The sequence below is a fragment of the Anopheles funestus genome, chromosome 2RL, assembly GCF_943734845.2.
Source record: "Anopheles funestus chromosome 2RL, idAnoFuneDA-416_04, whole genome shotgun sequence".
In the NCBI taxonomy this organism is placed as follows: Eukaryota; Metazoa; Arthropoda; class Insecta; order Diptera; family Culicidae; genus Anopheles; species Anopheles funestus.
Window position 1 is genome coordinate 71253990 of NC_064598.1, and position 22591 is coordinate 71276580.

Here is a 22591-nt window from a genome sequence, read left to right on the forward strand (position 1 = left end):
TTTGATTCTCTGCTTTCAAGCGTAGCAACAGGCATTCCTAGGTGTGGCAACAAGTTCCACAAATTTGAAATTCGTCAACATTAATGACGGGGTACCCTCATCGGCGAATAAACCGCTTCACACTGTCACATTGCAACTTTCTCCCCCAACATCCGGTAGAGAAGCGGTCACTGCAGCATGGGTGCAATCGGGCAATGTGCAACGAAGCATTTAGACACATTGTGGAGGAAGTTCACACGGCACGGCAAACACTGTCCCTCCATTCAGCGGATGGGCGTGTGTGGGCACATGAATCAATGCAAGACGATAGCGCTCGTACGTGCTATGGTCAGTTCTCAGCTGCTGTATGTAGGCCATTGTGTCAGCGTGGACCAACCGAATGAATGACACTCGGACAGTGCATCCGGACAGTGCTGAGCAACATCGTAATCCCATTTGTAGGCGTTGTTTTGTTTGCGAAAAAGTTCCGGTCTAAGGGTGTGGACACTGGGCATGTGTATGTATCGCCGGGTCGCCGATTACGTTTGGCCATGTTTGGTGTGCAAAAAAGCTCACGCATTCAATGTCGTAAGTGTTTCTTGCAGGGTATGTAAGGTCAATAGTGCGTATTGTTACGAAGCCAAAGAGTGCTTTTAACTATGCTAAGACTTAAGCACGCATTGAGGTCAGGAAAAAGTGATATATTTTAAAATGCGCTCTCTACAACATTACTTCATTTTACGTTATTAAATCGATCACAACTCAATCATTTCTTGTGACAAAAATAATGGAAAAATAATTTTCCATCTCTCTCATGGATGAAAAGTATTATTTACATATTTTGATGTTGAATAAATTTTTATGTATAAAAATTATATACATTATATTTTATGAATAAAAATTAATGTTTCTTTTTACTAAAATGGTGAATTTGGCTGAAGTGGGTTTCCTGGCTAAATATGAGTTTATGATTAAAATCTTGATCTTATCTTTTACGAAATGTTTCGAATTAAATTCATGAATTGAACAAGTCTCGGCGATTTATTTTTGCACCTGCTTTTTATTAAGTTTCGTGATTCTGTTGAAATCCAAAGTTTGACGGCTTAAACTTAATAGACTCATAACTTTCTCTCCCTCTAGCTTGGCGTAACGACTTCTATGCCGGCAATCTTCGGCTGTCTTACAAAACATATTTTTACCACGCTGCCAAATAGCCAGAGATTTTATACCTGTGTTGTGATGCGAAACCGGCAGGTCTTCTAGTCGAATCTATTTTCTTTTATAAGTCTATTTCTATAAGTCTTTAAGTCTTTAAGCTTCAATATTATTAATTCTAGTAAGGGATATTTCAAATAGAATAATAAAATAAACAAAACAAAATGTGTCGGTTCAAGCAATGAAATCAAAATAATTTCTATATTCCACAAAGCTACTACACAAAGCGTCAAAATATCGCCAATAAAACGCAAATGGCACTTTCAGGAACTTTTATTGCAATCAAATAACATTAAAACACAACCAACCATAGTCTTACTAAACGATTCATTAGTGGTAGTATCGCTTTTTTCTCGTAATCATATTTTATCTGTTTAATGATATCAAGCATTACCAAAGAGAAAAAGTTTCATCGGTTTCCCTCGGTACGATGAAGGTACACAGAGCGTAGAACGAACATTTCACGATCACTTTGCTTTTGTTTTTCAACCAAACTTTCGTACAGAGGGTCACGTTTGTATTCTCCGAAGGCCCAAATGAGTGTGCATAATTTATCATCTTTATCGCAGTCTCATGCCAACGTGTGGCACTCGGCAGTGGCGCTGTGGATGAGCGTATCGAACACATGTACTACGTCTACACGTCTCGTGCAATCATCCAGTTTATCATTCTACAATTCCATCACCTCGCACCAACCAATTTCTCCCCGGCTTTTTCGGTTCCTTCCCAAGCCTTAATGCTAAACATCAAGCTGCTCCAACTGGTTCAGAGCGATTCATTTTTATTATCTGTTTTGTTTATCTCTTTTCTTTCCGAAATAGAATCGGTCATCTCGGTAGTGCTCAACGGGTGTGTGTTTCTGTGCTTTTTTCCATACAACTCCCCATCTAATGCATGCAAACATAAGTAGTTGAATTGGAGGATACGGCATAGTTCGTGTTTTCCCATCCACCGTTGACGTCAGTGGTGCGTGAAGTGAAGTGTCGAAAGGCCAAGTCCAAGGTAGGATAGTGGACAGAGGCAAAATCTCGCCGCGCCAGCCCGTTCGTCACAGTGGAAGTTTCGTCCCGAACGGCGCCTGTGCGTAACGCCAGTAAAAGTGGATCGATCCTGCGCCTCAGCGGCTTCCGCGGCGGGTTCACCCACAGCTTCCCTGCACAGCTGCACCAAGTTAGTCCGATGCTCGAGAGCTGCCTCGACGGACGAGCCGGATACAGTGAGCGTAGAGTTAGAGCACCGCGAACGCCTTCAAGTGGCCCCGGCCGAGCGGCCCACCCATTGCCAGCAGCCTAAGCTTGCCATCGCACAGCTAGCCTCGCTTGCTTCGATCAGTACTGCTGCAACTGCGACGCAGCAGATCATAACCACAACCGTCGTCAACGACCAGCCCATCACAGCAGGCCCACAATCCAGACAGCAACAACTGCTACAAACAACCACCGGGGACGACCACGGCAGCTGCTCAAACGCACCACAGCAACCGGAAGTATCTTGTTCGACAGCACCTCAGGCTGCAGCAAGACCCACCTCACCCACCCCTTCCACCTCCACGGCAGTTGCGGCTCCTCGCCGAATATGCACCTTAAAGGTGAAAATCTTTCTCATCAAGCATCTTTCTAAGCTGGTCGCGTGCAACAAGAAAATGTTCCTGCCCGTCAAATCTAACACGTAAGTTTGTCTATTTTTTTTTCCTCTCCTCACATGAACAAGTATGACGTCTAGACGAGGTGAAGTGTTCGGATAGCTCGCGGGCACTAATGAGACCACTTGAAGCGCACTGCAACTTCAAAGAGATACCAACAAGATCAACGAGATCGACATCTTGGTTCTGGTGCCTTTTTATGTCGATTTCTTACAGAATATAATTACCTGAAGCATGTAGTGCAATTGAAATGGCTGCTAAATTCGGTAGACAACACGGTGCATAAAATTCCAACATTACCATCATCCGGTTTCGTGGAGAGGTGAAGGCAAAATGGAGCTATTTGAAATTTGCATTTCAAATGAGATTTATGTTTTAAAACACATTTGAAAACTTTTTTGTTCTGTCTTTTGAAATCATACATCATCAGCTTTGTTTGAATTCCTCTTGTGGAAGTGAGCTGAAAGTTCCATTAAATCCAACGCTATTTGTAGACAGAATTGACTGTGTCATGGCAATAAATATAAAAACACAAAGAAATTCTAATTTCTATATTGATACTGTACACATGTACAATATAAAAATGAAAATGTCTGTGTTATGAGGAAGTGAAGTATTATAAAGAAACTTGTTGAATATATTCAAGGTTTGCAAATTGCCTTCGTTTGTTTGTATTGCCTAATGTACAGGAGTACTTCGAGTAAACCTACTCCTTCAACCCGTTGATTTATTTACTCAGACATAGTTTGCTACGAGTTTTTTTAAATACATGATTTTGTCAAAATAACTATACATAATTCTTAATTCCATTACTGTATTTCATGAAGTAGGTATTTATGTGCCCAAAGAAACATTGAAGAAATATTGTATTTTGTGTATTTTTTCTCATCAACGTTTCATTTAAAAGACAATTGAAATTCAGGATTTAAAACCGCTTTAATTCGACCCATTGAAAATTACACATTCTTTCATAAAAAAGAAAAATGGATACAGAATATGTTTTTTTTCTAAATCTTATTTAACCTACAGGCTTTTCATAAACCTCTTGAACAATACTTTTAAAAAATATCTTCCTTTCCTTACTCTGATTCCATGCTTTGCAATACAGCGAGATAAGAGTATGAAAGCTTCATAATCTGCAAATATAAATTAAATGTTGTTGCAAAGAAATTAACCAGTTCCAATTGAACAACTAAACGTATAGTCGATACTGTACCTGTAAAAAGGTGTGCAGATTCAATGTTACCCGCAACACGCTTCCCACCTTGATATGAACATCTTTTAATGTCCTAAAAAAACAGAAACTATATAAATAAATGTGGCGAATATATTTACTAAACTTCGGCCTACATTTGCATGAAGAAAATGATAGCTTGACTGGTAAGCTTATCAAACCGAAAGTAGTTGGAAAATCCCACAAATTCCGTAAATTTATCCGTCTGTAAATGGACATGCTTTTAAAACTGGACAACTCGACAACTTTCCCGTATCGTGCCGCATACCGTGTAGGAGATTTCGTTTCCAACGTAACAAAATATAAACACCTGCGAAGTCATCACCAGCAAATAGAACGCACAGCCTACCAGATCGGCCAGCGTGACATCGTCCCCGGTGGCCTGCAGCAGTGTCATGCAAATGATAATAACCGAGGCGCACACCTGGGCGAAAATTGATCCTCGAAAAATATCCTGCACTTCATCGCTGAAGCTAGTATCAACGGTTAGTGAATTGGTTCTAGAGAGGAAAAATAAATTTGAATCCTTACCATAGGATGTCCTTGTGAAATAGTACACATTCCGTCACTTCGGCGTACATCTTTCCATACACTCTCGAATGGTAATTGATTCGCATTCTCATCTCTTTCCATTCATCATCACTTGCTGGCGCTTCTTTAAGAAATTGCCGTTCTGCAGGCACTTCATGTCCTATCTACATTGTGGGAATGGGATAGGTGGAAAATAAATCAACAAAATAAAAAATAAAACTATAAACGATGTACCTTCTTTACCATACTTCCAAGGCGCACAATTTGTCCGTTCACGTGCAACATCAAACCGGAAAACATGGTGTCCGTGGAGAAGTTGTACGTCGCACTCATGACAATCCCGATCGTTTGATATAGAAACAGCACTCCGTACACCGTACTGGAGCGTTGATAATCCACCGGAAACCAGGCCGGAACGGGTAATCGTCGATCTTTGTCGAATGCAGGCGAAACCAACCACATGATGATGGTAAAGATGGCAACAAACATTAGAAAGATCATCAGCCAAAATACACCACTCATCGATCGTAGTACAGGACTAATTGACGGGATAACATGTTATTAGTTTCAGTTTTATTCATTTTCCAACTTTTAACCCATTTACCGGTATTCTTCTTGCTGCTTTGGATGGTACAACGTGCAGTTGAGTTTGCGCAAGCATGCCTGAATGTGGGATATGTTGTAATTAAAGTTTTCCAATTTGTAAATCAACGTCACCTGTGTCATTAGCACAAACAGCGCGTTAGCAATGTCCTGTGGACAAGAAAAACTTGTAATGAAAATGTATGCAAATCGAAACACTTCCTCACCAACGCTCACATTAATATCCTTCACGTCCTTAAAGTACAATGCTTGCGTTAGTGCGTACAGATGGAGAAACACAACCCTCAGAGCCCAACCGTACACGATGTACCGTTTCCGTGTCGCTTGATCCGAATCCTCCGGTGGCCATAGTCCCAAATACTTCAAACACACCAACTGTAACCAGAACGAATCACGTCGATTATAAGCATCCCACCGGGGGTTAAGTTTGTTCAGCTTCATCGGATCCGTGATAGTTGTGACTGATCGTAGGGTAACTTGTTCTACGACTGAACAGGACTCGTGGCTTGACTTTGGTTTAAAAGTCCTTGATCATGGAACGAGAACACTGGAGGGCGTTCCTCATTAAACTAATGGGACAGTACGTTGTTAGAAGTTTTACTACATTTTATCCATAACGAGGTACAAATTAAGTCAAAGTTTGTTAGAGCGATTACTAGTATCTGCACCGTAATTATTATTCGTTTGTTCTTGCTTTTAAATTCAAACGAATTCATGCGCTATCTATGCCATTCGAAGGACATCCAGTGTCAGTGAAGTTTAATTGAATTTAAAATTCAGTTATAAATTATTCTTTTTGGTTGAACGATTGTACCATGTTTGTAATTTAGGTTTTTTATCTTTTATATACTAATATCAATTACTACAAATTACTACCGCTGCTGCAATAGAAATTTAAAAAAACTTTAAATTTTGTGTTTAACAGTTAACTTACCTGGTAACAGTTGACATTTTAATTAAAAATATGCAATAATCCAGCACCCATACTACAAACCTGGTCTGAGCAAGACAGCAATGTTGATCCTGATCTTTTTACATGTCAGCCGGTATATTCCCTCACCTAGTACGACCTACTCAGAGGATCAAACAGGCAGCAGGTAGTACTACGAATTAGAGAATTAAAAGACAAAAATCAAGATCATGGTAGCACCATCAATGGTCACAATTACCGACTTACGCGGGGAGTCACGGTGTTTGAAATAATTTTAAATTTCAAAGGTCAACACCGACAGTAACATTGTAACAGTAACATTGATGAAAGATAGTAACAGTATGAGGAAGATTCTCCACTCAAAATATATGTCGTGTCGAACGAAGCTTTGACTATATAGAAGGTTTATAGTTCTAAAGGGAGGGCCCGGTGGGGTATGTGATAAACGGCGCCAGTATCAAATCCCATCCGGACCGTACCCGTGCTAAGGGGTAAAAAAAAGGAAGATAGCTCCACTACTCACATATGCTTCTGAGGCATATACTTTGTCCACAACTGACAAAACCCTTTTGGTCGCGTTGGAGAGGAATATGCTCTAAATGATTTTTGACCCCCATATGTGTGGAGGACAAATGGAGCAATATCTATAATGCCTAGCGCTATGAACTGTACGATAAACTCACTTTAGTACAGCGAATTAGAATCGCAAGGCTCCGGTAGGCTGGTCATGCCATAAGAATGGCACCGAACAACCCAGCTCTTAAAGTTATTTTGACCGACCGACCGCAGTTTAGAGAACTTATGTGGCACTTTGATCTTTTACAGATATGAGACTAATAATACTTTTGGACTGTATCCCCTCAATTTATATATTTATATATTTATAATTTTATATGGCACAGCCATATCCCTTCCCAAGATTTCCCAAAAGGCTTGGACTTAATCCATGTTTCAAAGGCGAACAAGAATTCTGGAGCGATAAAGAGTGTTGTACGATGAGTTATTTTAAGAAGAGAAGATCCTTTTAATTCAAGATAGGTTAGGCTTTGGCCTGCACCTATCAACACATCACTCTTAGCTGAATCGCCGAGTTCGCCTTTTTTAGCTGAATATAGTGTCACCATCATATTGATTGTTGGTTCGCTAAACTCCAACCCAATTTTTTGTCCCGTAGTAACCAGATGTTACTAAAGAGAGCCGTAAATCAATTATGTCTATGTCATCAGCATGTGTCAGGAACAGGATTGACTAATAGATGTTGGTCTTCAAAGTTTTTACACCCGAGTCCTGAACAGTCCTTCCCAGCGCGAACTCCAAAACGGAACAGATGAGCCCATCTCCCTAAAGCAAATTCTTGGTGATAGCAAAAGAACCCTTAGATTAATCCATCCATGTGATGTCAGTGTCATTTTCACAAGCCTGGTAAGCGTGGCAGAGATTCTGTAGGAGTTCTCAGAATGACTATCGTTGCAGCTTTAAAATTTATGAAGAAATAGGAAAGAGAAGACAGAGAATACTGACCATTCGGATTTGGGCAACCGGGCAACAGTTGTAGAAATTAATAAGAAGGAGATTAGCTGAACCAGCGACCATATTTATGTCATCCTTATCATGATTGAAACAAAAATATATTGTAGAAATCGAAAACGGGAGTTAATCATCATATTTTCTCTCTTTAGTAATGAAGATAATGACTAGAAAATCAAAAAATCATTACATACCAGTTAATATATCTTTGAAAACAACAAATAAAATGTGTAAAATTTTTTTTTTTTATTCATAAAGAACGGTCTGGCCGTATTGCTAATGTGTAAAATTGTTATGCAACAATAAATAAGCATTGTTATAAACTTTAATAAACTCTATTTTGTTAATAGACTGGTTCCTCAAAATGTTTGGTCAAGTTTTAATATCAGACACAGAACAATGAGTTGAGTCTGTTAAGAAGATTGATCCTTATCAAATGTATTGCATATGATGATATTGCATTATAATTCCATTGTATTACTTTCCCCAAAAACTAATTCTCGTACACTCTTCACAGCACAAGAAAAGCCCATCAGCATCATTTAGTGCTTAGGGCCACATTTTGATGGCGCCAGCAAACGCTCTCCCTCCATGCTGTTTGCCATGACAAACAGAATCGACATTCCGGAACGGACGAAATACTTTTGTTTGGATAGACACACACACACACCCAGACACACAGAGAAAAAAAACATACCACCCGCGGAAGGAAAAACATGATGTAAAACTTGGACGAGAGTGTTTCTTCCGTTTTGTGCGCTTGTACAACTTTTTTCAATTTGAGCTTCGATTTCCTCGGTCTCAACCCATCGACGGTTTTTGGACCGGTATTGAATTCTCCAACACAGGAAACGTGCCATCGATTCGGAAAAAAACGAGCCAGATGGTCGTTTTGAGTGGTCTGGGGCCTTTTTTTTTCTTTGGGTCCTTTCTGTTTGACACGATTCCTAACAAAGGCTGCAAGTGTATGCTACCGCAGGGTGGGATAAATTTTACAACTGTCGCATTTCACTTGCCATCGGACATGGACGGCACACTTCCTGCCATCGTGCTACTCCTTGGTGGTTTCACGCCACACAGACCAACGGAAGGAAGTTCTCCAAAGCTTGTGCAAAGTGGAACATCTACTAATGGAAGCGTAAAACTTGAAACCCCGGCTAGATAAGGGAAATCTCCCGACAGACGGATTAAGATAGACGAGTGAGAAATGTATCCGATAAGAATGGGGAACGGAATGGAGTTTTCTTTCTCGTCTTTCTATTTGTTGCACGTACGCGGACATCAGCACCAGGCGCCTCCATTTACAAATGCAATTAAGCGAAAGCAAATGGAATGAAATTAAAACACTTGGCAGCAAACTCAATGAAGTGCAAATGAATGGAAACTCGTTGGTTTTGGTTTTTGCCCATCGTCGGTTTTATGAGTATAAAAGTGCATACTGGCATGAGGACTTTTAAGTGTTTCCTCTGGCAATGGCATGGCATGAGGTGGTGCGCCATAACACATTTGAGTAATCCTAAAAACTTCGACAATGATAATTTATTCAATTCCGTCCAGGAATAAGTGAATAAATATTAAATTAAGATTTGAATGAAATTATAACGAAATTGAATACGATATTAAGGATTAAATGTTACTTACAATAAAACTCCCATCAACCCCAAACACCTAACACCGATAATCCTCACATAAATATATCAACACTAACAACCGAAAACCCCTCTCGTTTGTTGCATCAGGTCTCCGGTAGGCAACGGTGAAACGGCAAATGGCGGCGAGGATGTCACCACTGTAACATGCAACTCCACGCAAACGCCCAGCGATCTCAGCCCACCGAACATGTCGAACGACGACATGCTGCCGCAGGCCCACCACCAAAACCCAGGCCACTGCATAGCTTCCTTTTCCGCCATCAACCGCATGCGACAGAATGCACAGGTAAGTTCAGTTTTTGGCTCACAAAATCCTATCGGATTGCGGCAAACAAACCTCTCAGTGTCCCGATGGGTGTCGAAAATCCTCCGACCAACAGGTTCAACAGTCAAATTATGACAATCAAATTTGCGGCCCCAAAACCCTGCTCTTTCCCACTTCCACACATCCTGCACTCAATTTGCATACCAGACACTTGAGTTTTTGTCACCCGAAAAGGTTTTGGGTCAGTTGAAACGTAAAACCAACTACTCCGGGTTGGAACAAACTCAACAGGATTTTCATTTGGTACATTTTCTGGAGTGCGTTCCGTTTCGTTTCCAATTCTCCAAATAACCCTTTTTCTTTCTGTTTTCTCCTATTTCTTTTTTAATCTCCTACAGCTTTGTGACGTCACGCTGGAAGTCGGGGGCGAAACGATCAATGCCCACAAAGTCATACTAGCGTCAGTTTCACCGTACTTCTACGCCATGTTCAATGGTAAGTGTGGGGCAAGCTAGGGCGGGCAGGATAAATGTTGCATGCGCTACGTTGAGCATTGTTCCCGGGGGTTGGTCAATTCAATTAACAACCCGCAGACAAATCCGTTGATTCGGCTCGTACCGTCGTACCGTCGAAAGCAAAAGGGATGGCAAAACGTTTCACTAATGGAACGAATATTGAATTTTGCAGATGACATGCTCGAGAGGAACTGCGACGTGGTCACGCTGCACGATATTGACCCATCGTCACTGAAGCAGCTCATCGAGTACGCATACAGTGGCGAGATCACCATCACGGAAGACAACGTGCAGGTGAGCTTTGCCATCTTAATCCATTCGATATATCTACCGTAGGAGAATTGGATAGATGGAATCTCCATATCCTCTTAACATCGTACGGTCTCTTCTAGCTGTTGTTTCATACTCACTGCTCGATAGGACAATTTTCCTATCTCACATCATGTTTCGCCTTCTATATATTAAACAGATAGCTTACTCTATTGCCCTTTGTTATACATGTATACGTTCAGTTTTGCACTATCTTCTTAACTAAAGCATAATGTTATTGTGTTTTTTTTGCTTTGCTTTGGAAACTTGGTTGTTTAACGTATTGTTTATTTTTATTAAGTTGATGATTTGTTTTGTGATGTAAGCTTCATTATTTTTTTCCCAAATTCATGCACTATTCTAATGTACACTTTCAAATACTTAATATAATAAAATGATTATTATAAATAAATGATTAGTTACACAAAATGATAATGCATATATTTTTTATGAAGTTACCTTTTATTAAACCGTCTTACTTATTTTGTTTAATTTCAAAATTGTAGCTTAATCCTGTATAGAAGTAAAGGAGAGGCTGTCTAAGATTCACTTATCACTCTGGGTAAGAGTGAGTGAGTGAGTTTAATCCTGGAGGTGAATTTATGGTTTCAACTCAGCATGAAGAGTATTTATGAATCTTTTACTCTCTCTTTTGCGTTTTAACTCACTCACTCTCTAGGCCGACTAGTGACTCGCCCTTTTGCACTCTCTGTGGCAACCTCCGGCTCACTCTTTTGCATTTCAAATCGTTCAATAAGATTGAATATATATTTTTCTTTATTATATTTGGATTTAAATCACTCAATGACAGTGAATAATACAATTTACAGCCAACGAATAAAACATTTTGAATAATTAAATACGAATTAATCTCTTTTGGGCGAAGTAAATAACTAATCTCTGTAAATCACTAGAGTGATTTCAATCCAAAAATGAGTAACAAAACATTTTCAATCACTCTTATTGCGTTATTCAAATCCCAAAAGAGTGAAAAAAACGCTTTCATTCACTCTTATTGAGCATTACTTTTTTATGAATCTCAAATGAGTGAATAAACGATTCAAATCCATATAAACACTCTTTTATTCTGTTTCAACTCTCTGAATAAAGTGACTATTTTCATCTCTAATACAGTAACAGTACCAAAAAGGAAAGCGATTTTTAATTTTTTACGTAAAGTATCATGAGAAGATGAGCCCAAGTTAATTGATGTATTAAACTGAATTGTGAGGATTCGTGCTTCCTACATGCTACTAATTAATTACACAAATTTATATCAAAATTATAAATTCCCTAGAATATGTAAAATTCATATGAAGTTTTTAAAAAATATCAATAGGACCAGGCCCTTCTATATGAATAAAAGATAAAATTATTTATAACGATGCATCATCATGCGAGCTATATCATTATCAAATACAAATCGGCACTGTAAATAATTTACCGAGTCATTAATTGGTCAAAACAATATAAATAATAAAATATAAATCGAATCATCATTATGCTCAACACCAACGCTAAATATAAATGAATCGTCTAACTGACGTACATTTCTAATCGGCTTCATTAATCTTCATTACTCACGAAGGAAAATTTATGTGATGCACGTTTTTTTTATTTTTTTTATCTACCAATCATCGTTACTCTTGGGCAGTGGTCGGCGCGTACCAACATAATGCACCAGATACTAATCAATATTGTGCCCCTTTCTCACTTCCCCAGGTGCTTCTTCCGGCTTCGAGCCTGCTGCAGATTCAATCGGTCCGTGAAGCATGTTGCAAATTTCTGCTTCGTCAGCTACATCCCTCAAACTGTCTGGGAATTCGAAGTTTCGCAGGTACGTACCATCGCAATCCTATTTACTGACCTGACGATCACCCAACCAAAGGGGGTCGTAGAACTGTCACGCCTAGAGCAAACATTGTCCGAATGCAATCCAACGGATACTAATGGGGCAAGTGACCGATTAGTTACCGAAGCGTACTTTCACACGACTGCCGACACACACACACAGCTTATCCGTATTTCCGTAATAGTCCCACCGAGCCGTTGACCGTTTATGGCGCCTAATTGCCGCGACGTCACCGGTTACTAGCCGCGGTGCCATAATTGCCTTCAGCCTCGCTTTCTACCCTCTTATTACACTGTCCCTCTCCCTGACCGTTCTTTGAACCGTCAATTGCATAGACTGTGTGACGACGCCGTGCACTTTTTGGCGTAACACGTGTTGGCGGGTATTTTTTTTTATTGCTCAGTTACACTGACCGTGCTGTAACCGGCGGCGGTGTCCATTATCTGTCCGCCTGACATCTTGTCACGATGCGAAGTTTGGAACGTGCAATCGATGCATTCGATTCGATGGGCTTCCGGCATTTGTTATGCATCTTAATTAGGTTCAAACGGTCGTCCCAAACGTACCCGTTGATTGGTTCGGAACATTGTTTTAATGATTGTTCAGTTTGGGCGATCCGCGTTTAGTTTAGTTGTCTATTGATGATTTCAAAATGCGCTGTTCAGTTCTACTTGAACATGAACTAAATAATGCATTTGGAACAATTGTCACATTAGGAAAGTTATAGCAGTTTCCAACATTTTGTAACAGATTAAATAAATAAATTAAACAAATCGCAGTTACGACACTAGGGACCAGAACGAAACCAGATGGAATTGATAATAAAAATTTTGAAACCAAATTTTAAATTTGCTTACACAGCACAATCCTTGTCTTGGTTACGAAGTTCGTCACCAAAACCACAGTTAACTCCAAATACAAATAATATCGATTGGTACCCCACAGGGGGAATTATTTTTTCTTCCGCTTGCGGATTTGAACTTTTCATTCCACAGCAACGTTCATCGAGTTTATTTCTGTTACAGTTAGAAGAACTTGTAGAAAAATTAAAGTTAATTTATACCTTTTACAGAAAGCTTTACTTTGTTGGAATTTGTTGTAAATTCATTCCTTTTACACCCGACGACAAATACGCATCTTAAGCGTTGCCAGCAATGTGATCAACTGGATGAAAAACAATTTAATTTCCATAATGTTTCACTAGAAATCGCAGCCGAACGAATAATCATTGTCCATTCGAATCGTGTCGAGTCGAATCGTTTGACCATTTTTGGTCAACCTTCAATATGGCAGATACGCTTGTACCCAGTGGGTTATTCGCCTATAAACCGATTTTCTCATTTTCATCGTTTGATCATATCGTTCATTGTTTTCCATTTCCTTTCCAACCTTTTTCTCTTTCACCAGATGCTCACTCGTGCAAGGAACTACACTCCCGATCCCACCGGTACGCCCTGCAGAACTTCCAGCAAGTGGTCGGCACGGAAGAGTTTTTATTGCTAGGATTTAATGAGGTAAATAAACATTCACTTATCCCAAATGTTGAACCGTGGTTGGTAGCTGATGGGGGTACGGCCCATCACACGGCCCAGGGACGAACCAAGTCATCCCGAAACGGTTATGGCATTCTCTGGCGATGCGTATCGCTAGGCATTAAACATACTACGCGACAGGAATTTTGGAGAAACAGGTCATCCTCGGAACTAGGCACTGATGGGTGATATCACAGGGGACCTTCCGTAGCGCGGTATGAAACTGAAGCGTCCATGATGTTTCCACCAATTCCCTACGGCTATGAATCATACGACGCCTTCACGACTATGCGTAGGATTGGGAAAAGCGATTGGGAAAATAGGTTTACGGCCTTAGGGTTTTGTTTTGCTGCCAAGGAACGGCCAGGTGCGTTCTGCCGGAAATAGCATCACAAAACAATCGACAATCGTTTTCGTAACGAGGGAAAAGCGTATCTACACGATCACATATTTCCTGGAAGTTGCTACCCCAGAAAGGTATTTGACAATATTATGTTACCCTACATCTCATACCACCGTCGAACATTGAATGTACATAAATTTCCACACTAACCGGCTAGATGTGGAGTATCGAGTATCGAACGCTGGTAATAAACCCTCACTTCCAGCAAGCCTTTCCAGCTGATGATGCTAACAACCGTGTTGACGACGCACAAATCCGCAATCGTTGACAATACCAAACAACGATGCATACTTTCCCGGAGGAACTATCCGGAGCATGTACTGCTCCGGTTTATAATTTAATAGCAATAACGCTCGACAAACACGACAGGTTGTTTATTTTCGAGTGGAAAATTAATTAATCTTTGCTTCGTTGGCAAACTTGCCTATACACTTCCTGCCGTACGCACGAAATTGAAAATTTGATGAATGGCTCTTCTCGTTTGTCTTGTTATGATGATACGGGAAATTGTCGCATAAATTAAATAAACAAATGTACAATCGATAGTTAATATTAGTAAACAATCATCGAAATTGGATTTTGAGCAAACAGAAAGGGAATTGACAATTACAGACATAATCCACCAATGATATTGCAGAGTAAACGCATAATAATACCTGCTCCATGTGCCAGTTGGAAGTTGGAACATGCCGGAAGACTGGCGGAAATTCCTCAACTCAAGGCCATATGTGATAAGATATTCTTATTAGTTCCGGAGTCCTAACAGTTAAATTATGTAAAGCAGTATTTTTTTTCTTAAAGTTTTAAGGATAACGATGTGTGTGTTGTGAAACTTAAACACATTGTCCCAGGCCGCCAACCCGAAGGTAGTCTGTAACGCAGGTAATAGTTTTTGATACTGGTTTAGACAAGGGTTCATTTTATCTTGTTTGATCTTGTTTCCAACAACGAAACAATGGGGAAACAAGATGATTCCAATGATAGCACGCATTGACATTTTTGGAGCTCAACCTTTTAGGACACCGTTCCTTAAAAGAGTCTTCCATAAACAAGCAGATGATAGTGCATCCAACCGTCGAAAATTTCATTTCATTTTAGAGAACACTGAAATGTGGGTATATAATTACAAAATACAAAATCCATCCTCCTAGAAATGTGGAATAGTTTTACAAACTCACGGCGACTGCAACATTTAAATATCGTTGTAAATTGGACGCAGAAGATATTCCTAAGCCCTAGTTTATAACTTTTTGCACAACAGTATGTGTACTCAAAGTATGGATTCCCAATAATCCTTCGCATACAGGGACCAACATCGTATTGAGCATCTTCCTCACAAATATCGCGATTCGCGAAGGGGTTTTCATGATCTATTGGGCAAATCCTACCTTTCTCAATATGTACAGTAACATTCTATAAATGATTCCATTTGTTTCTTCCCCCAGGTTCAGGACCTAATTTCCAACAGCCAGCTAAACATATGCTCAGAGGAAAAAGTATTTATGGCTGTGCTGAACTGGATCAAGCACGATCTCAGCGAGCGCAAGAAGCACATATCGGAGCTAATGTCACACGTGCGGCTTCCACTGGTCAGTCGCGAATTTCTAATGAACTGCGTCGAAACCGAAGCACTCGTGCGTGAAGAATCACACTGCAAAGAGCTGCTGCTCGAAGCCATGAAGTACCATCTGCTGCCGGAGCAACGGAGCTCGCTCGTGAGCCAGCGAACGCTCGAACGTCGTCCGGAGGGTATGCGATCGTACATCTTCGCCGTCGGCGGTGGAAGTTTGTTTGCGATCCACAACGAGTGCGAGTGTTACAACCCGAAGACAAATGCTTGGATGACGATATCGCCAATGATTTCACGGCGCTCGAGGGCCGGTGTTACTTCGCTCCGGAAGCTGCTGTACGTGGTGGGCGGGTACGATGGTGAGAACGATCTGGCAACGGCCGAATGTTACAACCCGCTGACGAACGAATGGACCAACATTACGCCGATGGGTACGAAACGGTCCTGTTTGGGAACGTGCGCGTTCGATGGGTTGCTGTACGTGTGCGGCGGCTACGATGGTGCCTCGTGCTTGAGTAGCGTAGAGCGGTACGATCCACTGACCGGCGTTTGGACATCCTGTCCGGCAATGAGCACCCGTCGGCGGTACTGTCGGGTAGCGGTGCTGGACAACTGCATCTATTCGTTGGGTGGGTTCGATTCGAGCAATTATCAGTCGTCGGTCGAACGGTTTGATCCGCGTGTTGGCAGTTGGTCTTCCGTGCCAAGCATGACGTCACGGCGCAGCAGCTGCGGTGTGGCCGCCTTGGATGGCTATCTGTACTGTATCGGTGGTAGCGATGGTACCATGTGCATGCAAACTGGCGAACGATTTAACTTGCGTACCAACGCCTGGGAACCGATCAGCGCCATGCACTCTCGAAGGTAGGTAGATTGAGATTTGTGATCTAATCAACGCTAAATAATGGGAAATATGAATGGGTTCGATTATTTATGCACAGATCAACGCACGAGGTAGTGGAGGCGAACGGATTCCTGTACGCACTCGGTGGCAACGATGGTTCGTCGTCGCTCAACTCTGTCGAACGGTACGATCCAAAGGTTAACAAGTGGACGATCGTTACTTCCATGCTTACAAGACGCAGCTCCATCGGTGCATCGGTGTTGGAGTGTTTCAATCTCGAGCGCGGTCTGCTGCAAACTAGCATTTGACCACTGAACTGTACCACCAACGGTTCCGGATCCGGAATAACGTTGACAACGGATACTGCGGGCGTCTCCTCGACCACAGCAGGTGGAACACCACCGAGCCAGTAAACGTATCATCGTGCGCATAAAAAGCATCCACCGGCTTCTTCACGGCTTAGATTAATCACATGCCATCGTTTACTTGAGCGGCAACAGTTGGGACCGTGTTGTTATCCTGCAAAGTAGAAGTAAAAGTAAAAGTAAAAAAAACAAACAGTCATTATCTAGATAAACGTATTAATTAAACAGCTAGCTAGCCAAACAGGTTAAATATCGTTGGGAAGAACCACAAGAAACAACCCGATTCTTTACGCGTTCCGGGTGTGTTTCGGCGGAAAAGATGATAAAGGCAGAAAAGGACTATTTTGAAGCTGATAAAGATTAACAATTGTCGCTTACACGTGGTACTAAGATGCATTTAGCAACAATTTTGCATATGAGTTAAGCTTACCGTACTTTTGAGAAGACTCATGGTTTCGCCCTCACATTCGAGTGGAAAGTCAATCGAAAGTATAGGAAGGGGAGCAACAGAATACAGCGGAATTAGTAGCGTGTGTTTGTGTGGGTGTGTGTGTGTGCTTGAGAGCATTGTTCTTGATGTAACGTGGTTTATTTTCCCCCCCCGGGGGTTATCATCTAATTCGTTCCATTTAGTTAACTATTCTGTATTGTATATTGTTGTAGCCTGGATAGTGTATTTATGTTAAGAACAGGTTTTATTCGTTGTTAGATTTTTTTTTTGTACACTGCCGTTTATTTCCCTTTCTACCTCTCTTTGTTATGTATTTTTAAGCCTATTCGTTCTTTCGAATGCTTTCCAACAGTTGATGCTGTTTTTTCACTCACTTTAGTACTTGTTTTTCGGCAAATGGGCGAGCTCCGCAGCTCTGTAAACCGATGTTGCTTTCTTCAAACTTAAAACAAAAACACTGTGATAAACTCTATTGTTAAGAATGCAATCATCTGCATCCCTCTTGTTGGTGATCCTTAGAGGCTCAACGTTCAAGCGCATGGTGAGGGGATCATCTAGTTCGGATGCATCCTTTTTGTAACATCTTCTGGCTATTTGTGGCTTATGTTCATCTTTTTTCCAAACTTTTCTCACTCCACCAATGGTTCGGCAGCCGAAAGCACTACCGACAATGAAGCAATTTACGTTTTTTTTGTTTTGCGTTTCTTCTATTGTTCTTGCTAAACGTATTTGGTGTAGTTTCTAGTGGTGAATATACCGTAGAGTTATACAACAACTAGTTGATGTAGGTAACCAATCAATAATGAGGTCCAAAATCAATCAAATCGATCAACACACGAAACGGAACCGAAACCGCTAATTGGTGTAGAAATTAAAAAAAAACGTAATAGCACATTTCAAGTAACATGAGCATCGTAAACGTAGTAAAAGCTTATGCAAAGCAAATTACAATATACCATTAGCTAAATATCCACCACCCAAATGAAGAACAACTTCCGATAAGCAATTAATCGTACATAAGCTTAAACCGTACAACATGCACTGCAGAATGTTCAGAACATATGACGGACTTAAACAGGAAACCCTTCAGGAATCGAGCAGCTTAATGGGGCTCAACAATAAAACACTGCCATTTTCAAACCTCTACAGAAAAGAGTAGATGTAGTAACGTGTGTACCGTGTGTGTTTTTGTGTAAAACCCTATTGCCAGTATCACAAATCTAACCGTATCAATTACAGCAAAAAACGGCGTGGAATTAGTAGACTGACTGATTATCAATTGTTCGGTAGAAGAAAATAACACATCAGGGATCGTTTACATCATGAACATGTTTTAAAATTCATCCAAAATAGTTTTTCCCGCCCCAATTCTGTAGTTTCTACACTATTGATCAGGAATAGGTTCTTGTGCTTATTAAGATTAAATTGGAAATCAATTATATTATGTGCAAAGAAGGGAACTACATACAATTTGCTAAATATGAACAGAAAAATATAGCCATAATGCGTGAAAACAGATAAACTAAAATCGAATGACAACTTGCACAACGAAACAACAATGTGCGTTGATATAACAAATGCATTTGATTTCTTCACTTGAAAGAAATTGTTCGTTTGTCTTGTAATAGGCTATTAATTACAACACATTTCCCTTCAACCGATCGACCGTTTCTTCCGCAATGATCTTGATCAAGCTTTCATCGTACTGCTGCGGCTGCTGCTGCTTGTCTTCGGTTTGGTTGGTTCCGTTCTCCTTCGCGGTTGATTTCGATTTCGTTTGTGCTGTTGCAGTTGAGGTCGAGCCTGATGTGCCAAACCATCCACTACCCGCTGCTAGCCGCCCATCTGGATCGTTTCGAAGTAGTGCGTCATTTTAGGTAAAGAAAACGAAACGATTCGATAAAATGAAAAGAAACGAAAGAATAGAAAATAATAAATTTTATGTATAAATTGTTTCGGTTCGTTCTAAACGTTAATTTAAAGCCAAATAATAATAATTTTTCTAGCTCCTCCTGCTCCAGCAAAGGTGTGCAGCAAACGATCCAGATGGTCGGAAGTTAGGATGGAGAGCAAAACTTAAAAAAAGCGCTTTTATTTCGGAAACAAAACACTAAACATAACGCATATTATCGTTTCGTAATACACTACCACAGCAAGGAAATGGTAGCATGGAACAGGAATTCCAATTTCAAATCCAATTCCTGCTACTTTATTCGCTCACAAAATGCACCTTCTTAACGACTAAACTAAACAAAAATGCAACCTGCGCTTCAACACACACGCTTCATTCCCAATGTGTGGAACAGCCCTCGATATTGTTATTACCTTATTTCACCGAATGTTTCAAAACCGAACGAGACGAACACGCGTAACGTTATGCTTATTCCACCTTCATCCCTTTTTCCCGTACCACATTCACTGCGATCACTTGCCGATAGAACGATCACACTATGTTGAACTGATCATGCTATTACCACTTTACACGGTGCGCCTCCCAATATCCCCCGGAAAGTAAAAAGGGTTAATAAATCGAAGATTCATTTGTTAGCTTCCGCTTGTTTAACAAAACCGGATAAAGGAACGCGAAAACGCTGCACATAATCCATCTAGCAATTTTCCTGACCAATCATCCGTTTTATCCCCGCAAGCAGCACACCGTTGCCGGAGAAGGAGGAAGGAGCGATTCGTTTGGTTGTTTTCTCGTGTTGAGTTGTGTTTGCTCTTGCTCTTTTCTTATTGCGCTCCTGTGGTGGCAGTTTCTTTTATCAGTAACTAGGTAGAGTAGTTCGATTAACGCGTTTTGTCTCTGGGTATGGTATTATCGGTTTTAGGCAATAGGTTCTTAAATGCACCTGGCGTGCGTACTTATTTTCCTAGGGAAATAAAATAAATAGAAATGGTTAAGATTAGTTCATGTGGAACCGTCAATGCACCAAACGATAGTAAATTACGTTAACCGGAAAATAAAAACATTTAAATCTACTACAGAATTGCTCTATTGCTTCTTTGTTGGAAAAGAAGACAACATCAAACATTAAGTTAGTTTGTGGGAACATTATCAATTAGCAAGGCAATTTATTAACACTACATTATTGGTACATCAAAGCATACATGGTGTTTTGATTATTACTTGCACTTTTCTGTTACCAAAGTGTACTAAGATGTCAAGCAAAACTTTGCTAATTTATGATGCTTTCGCATCGAAAGAAACTAGGTATTTTCTACTATTTCGAATCCTTTATGAGGATTGGGGTCAATTATTCCTTTTTTTAAATTAAAAAGGATTCTCTTGTGCGTATGGAAATCCAGTGGAAGACGGTGGATGAAATCCTACACCCAACGTTAACTTCTCGTTAGTATTGCTCGGTTGATTAGGCTTGGTTAGTGGTGCCTCCGTGACCGAAGGCGTTAGTAATTCTCATTTCTTACTTGAAACTTTCTTCGACATATCATCGAACGAATCGTCCTGAATGTTCAGCATCAGACTGTTGGCAGAGAGGTAGACACGGTTCTGTGAATTTGCGATCTGGATTATAGTGGAGAAAAGAAGTAAGAGAACATTAATGGGACAGTTCCTCACACAGCTAACAAATGTGCTCAGCAAAAATCCCCCGCAATACCCACCGTTCTGGCAATGTTCTGTGCTGCGCGAATCTTTCGAAGCTTAAGATAACCAGGATTTTCTGCTACTGCAATACCCAACATTTTCGCCGCTTCTGCTTCACCCTCGGCCTGTACAATCTTCTGCTGCCGCTCCTGCTTCGCACGTTCCACCAAGAACGCAGCCTGTTGAGCTTCCTGCTGGGCAACCTGTTTGCTTTCAACCGCCGCTGTATATTCCCTGCCGAAGCTCAGCTCCGTCAGTGACACATCGTCGAGAATAATGTTAAAATCGGCCGCACGCTCTACGAGCTCACGGCGAATCAATAGCGATACCTGCTGCCGCTGGGTGATCAGCTGGGAAGCATTAAATTTGGCCACCACACTCTTCAGCACCTCGTTACAAATCGAGGGCAGCACTTTTTCGTCGTAATCCTGGCCCAACTGACGGTACATGATGGGAAGTTTGCGAGCATCGGGACGGGACAGGACACGGAGCGAAATGTTTACCATCTGCAGATCCTTCGAACCGGTGGGGGATGATATTTTGCGTGGCCGAGATCGAATGTCGTAAATGATGGGGTACTGGAACCAGGGCATACGGAAGTGTAAACCTTCTGCGAAAACATCATCGCCTACACCACCGATACGGTTGAATATGATCGCACGATGACCACCTTCGACTGTGGAATTAGAAGGAAAGCAAGAAAACATGAGAAACATTAACATTAGGCGACATGGAAACACATTTGACTGAATCGGGTTGGGACAGTACCGAGTGTTATGTAATGCTTTGTAATGCTGCCGAACCAAATGAGATCGAAATTCTATTGTGTCGATTGATAATTTTGCCAATATTAGAACCTCCACTGCAATTTCTATTCCAATTTCTTTACAGCAGAAGATGCCTTGTATCAAGTATTAATCCATTCGCTCGACAGGAAAACCCATTCAACCGGTGCATTTGGCATACAAATAGAGGTTAGGTTGCATCACTCTTGTACACACCACTACCCGGTGCCGGATTATTGCACAATATGTGTCCTATACCTACCGGTGTACATGGAGTTTTTAACACCGTACGCAATCGCTCCTACAGCAGCCAACACCTTCAAACCCGTCGTCAGTCCGGGAGGACCTCCTTTGCCGAATTTTCCAGCCAAATCATTCAGTTTGCTCTGTGCCATCTCGTGTTGATATTTGTTCTACAATGTAATATAATTGGAGGATGCGTTAGGAGAGTTAAACTACACTCAAACTCGATAAAGCTGCAATTAAGAAGTGCAGCTACGTGGGGGTTATAAAGTTTAGGATTCTATTTTCCTCTATTAAAACAAATTATTCCGACGAACGAAAAACACGCACCTTTGCGCTGGAAATTTCTGTAGATTTTTTGTTCCGATAGAAAATGTCAATTTGACAGCATCCTACATCTTTGACCAAACGGGTCAGATCAAACTTGTGGATGGAAATTTAATTTTAAAAAATATAATTTCAAGCTTGTACAACAAATTTACTGATGTTTTTACTTACAATTTTAATATGCCAACTGGTTTGAGTTCTAAATTTAA

At 40.8% G+C, this 22591-nt stretch overlaps 4 protein-coding genes across 5 annotated transcripts; 1 reads left to right on the forward strand and 3 right to left on the reverse strand.

Moving 5' to 3' along the window:
• The first annotated feature begins 112 nt into the window (after positions 1-112).
• On the forward strand, positions 113-18584 carry LOC125764039 (kelch-like protein 17). The gene is made up of 8 exons (XM_049427857.1): positions 113-2862; positions 9402-9600; positions 9978-10074; positions 10267-10388; positions 12126-12240; positions 13663-13769; positions 15636-16624; positions 16702-18584. The coding sequence occupies exons 1-8, from the start codon at positions 2837-2839 to the stop codon at positions 16910-16912; spliced, it is 1866 nt and encodes a 621-aa protein (XP_049283814.1). The 5' UTR covers positions 113-2836; the 3' UTR covers positions 16913-18584.
• Positions 3762-4777, reverse strand: LOC125764043 (odorant receptor Or1-like). The gene is made up of 4 exons (XM_049427863.1): positions 4339-4777; positions 4187-4275; positions 4053-4125; positions 3762-3972 (listed from the first exon to the last, which is right to left on the reverse strand). The coding sequence occupies exons 1-4, from the start codon at positions 4465-4467 to the stop codon at positions 3916-3918; spliced, it is 348 nt and encodes a 115-aa protein (XP_049283820.1). The 5' UTR covers positions 4468-4777; the 3' UTR covers positions 3762-3915.
• LOC125764042 (odorant receptor Or1-like) lies at positions 4930-6759 on the reverse strand. Its single transcript, XM_049427862.1, has one exon. It carries the CDS (start codon positions 5643-5645, stop codon positions 5202-5204), a length of 444 nt encoding a protein of 147 aa, XP_049283819.1. The 5' UTR covers positions 5646-6759; the 3' UTR covers positions 4930-5201.
• LOC125764040 (prohibitin-2) lies at positions 17793-22511 on the reverse strand. Of its 2 annotated transcripts, none has more exons than XM_049427859.1 (5): positions 22386-22511; positions 22075-22225; positions 21045-21703; positions 20850-20946; positions 17793-19265 (listed from the first exon to the last, which is right to left on the reverse strand). In XM_049427859.1, exons 2-5 carry the CDS (start codon positions 22205-22207, stop codon positions 19057-19059), a joined length of 1098 nt encoding a protein of 365 aa, XP_049283816.1. In that variant the 5' UTR covers positions 22208-22225; positions 22386-22511; the 3' UTR covers positions 17793-19056. The 2 variants fall into 2 exon arrangements, with proteins under 2 accessions (XP_049283816.1, XP_049283817.1); XM_049427860.1 differs by lacking the exon at positions 17793-19265 and adding an exon at positions 19553-20293 and having other exon boundaries at positions 22386-22509.
• Between the last annotated feature and the right edge of the window lie 80 nt (positions 22512-22591).

Coding starts and splice junctions, on each gene's coding strand:
- LOC125764039 (XM_049427857.1), top strand. CDS start 2,837: ATGTTCCTGCCCGTCAAATCTAACAC. Junction 2,863..9,401: donor CTGCCCGTCAAATCTAACAC/GTAAGTTTGTCT, acceptor TTGTTGCATCAG/GTCTCCGGTAGGCAACGGTG. Junction 13,770..15,635: donor TATTGCTAGGATTTAATGAG/GTAAATAAACAT, acceptor TTCTTCCCCCAG/GTTCAGGACCTAATTTCCAA.
- LOC125764040 (XM_049427859.1), bottom strand. CDS start 22,207: ATGGCACAGAGCAAACTGAATGATTTGGCTGGAAAATTCGGCAAAGGA. Junction 21,704..22,074: donor TAAAAACTCCATGTACACCG/GTAGGTATAGGA, acceptor CTAATTCCACAG/TCGAAGGTGGTCATCGTGCG. Junction 20,947..21,044: donor CACAGAACATTGCCAGAACG/GTGGGTATTGCG, acceptor ACTATAATCCAG/ATCGCAAATTCACAGAACCG.
- LOC125764042 (XM_049427862.1), bottom strand. CDS start 5,645: ATGAAGCTGAACAAACTTAACCCCCGGTGGGATGCTTATAATCGACGT.
- LOC125764043 (XM_049427863.1), bottom strand. CDS start 4,467: ATGACACTGCTGCAGGCCACCGGGGACGATGTCACGCTGGCCGATCTG. Junction 4,276..4,338: donor GAAACGAAATCTCCTACACG/GTATGCGGCACG, acceptor GTCCATTTACAG/ACGGATAAATTTACGGAATT. Junction 4,126..4,186: donor ATCATTTTCTTCATGCAAAT/GTAGGCCGAAGT, acceptor CTGTTTTTTTAG/GACATTAAAAGATGTTCATA.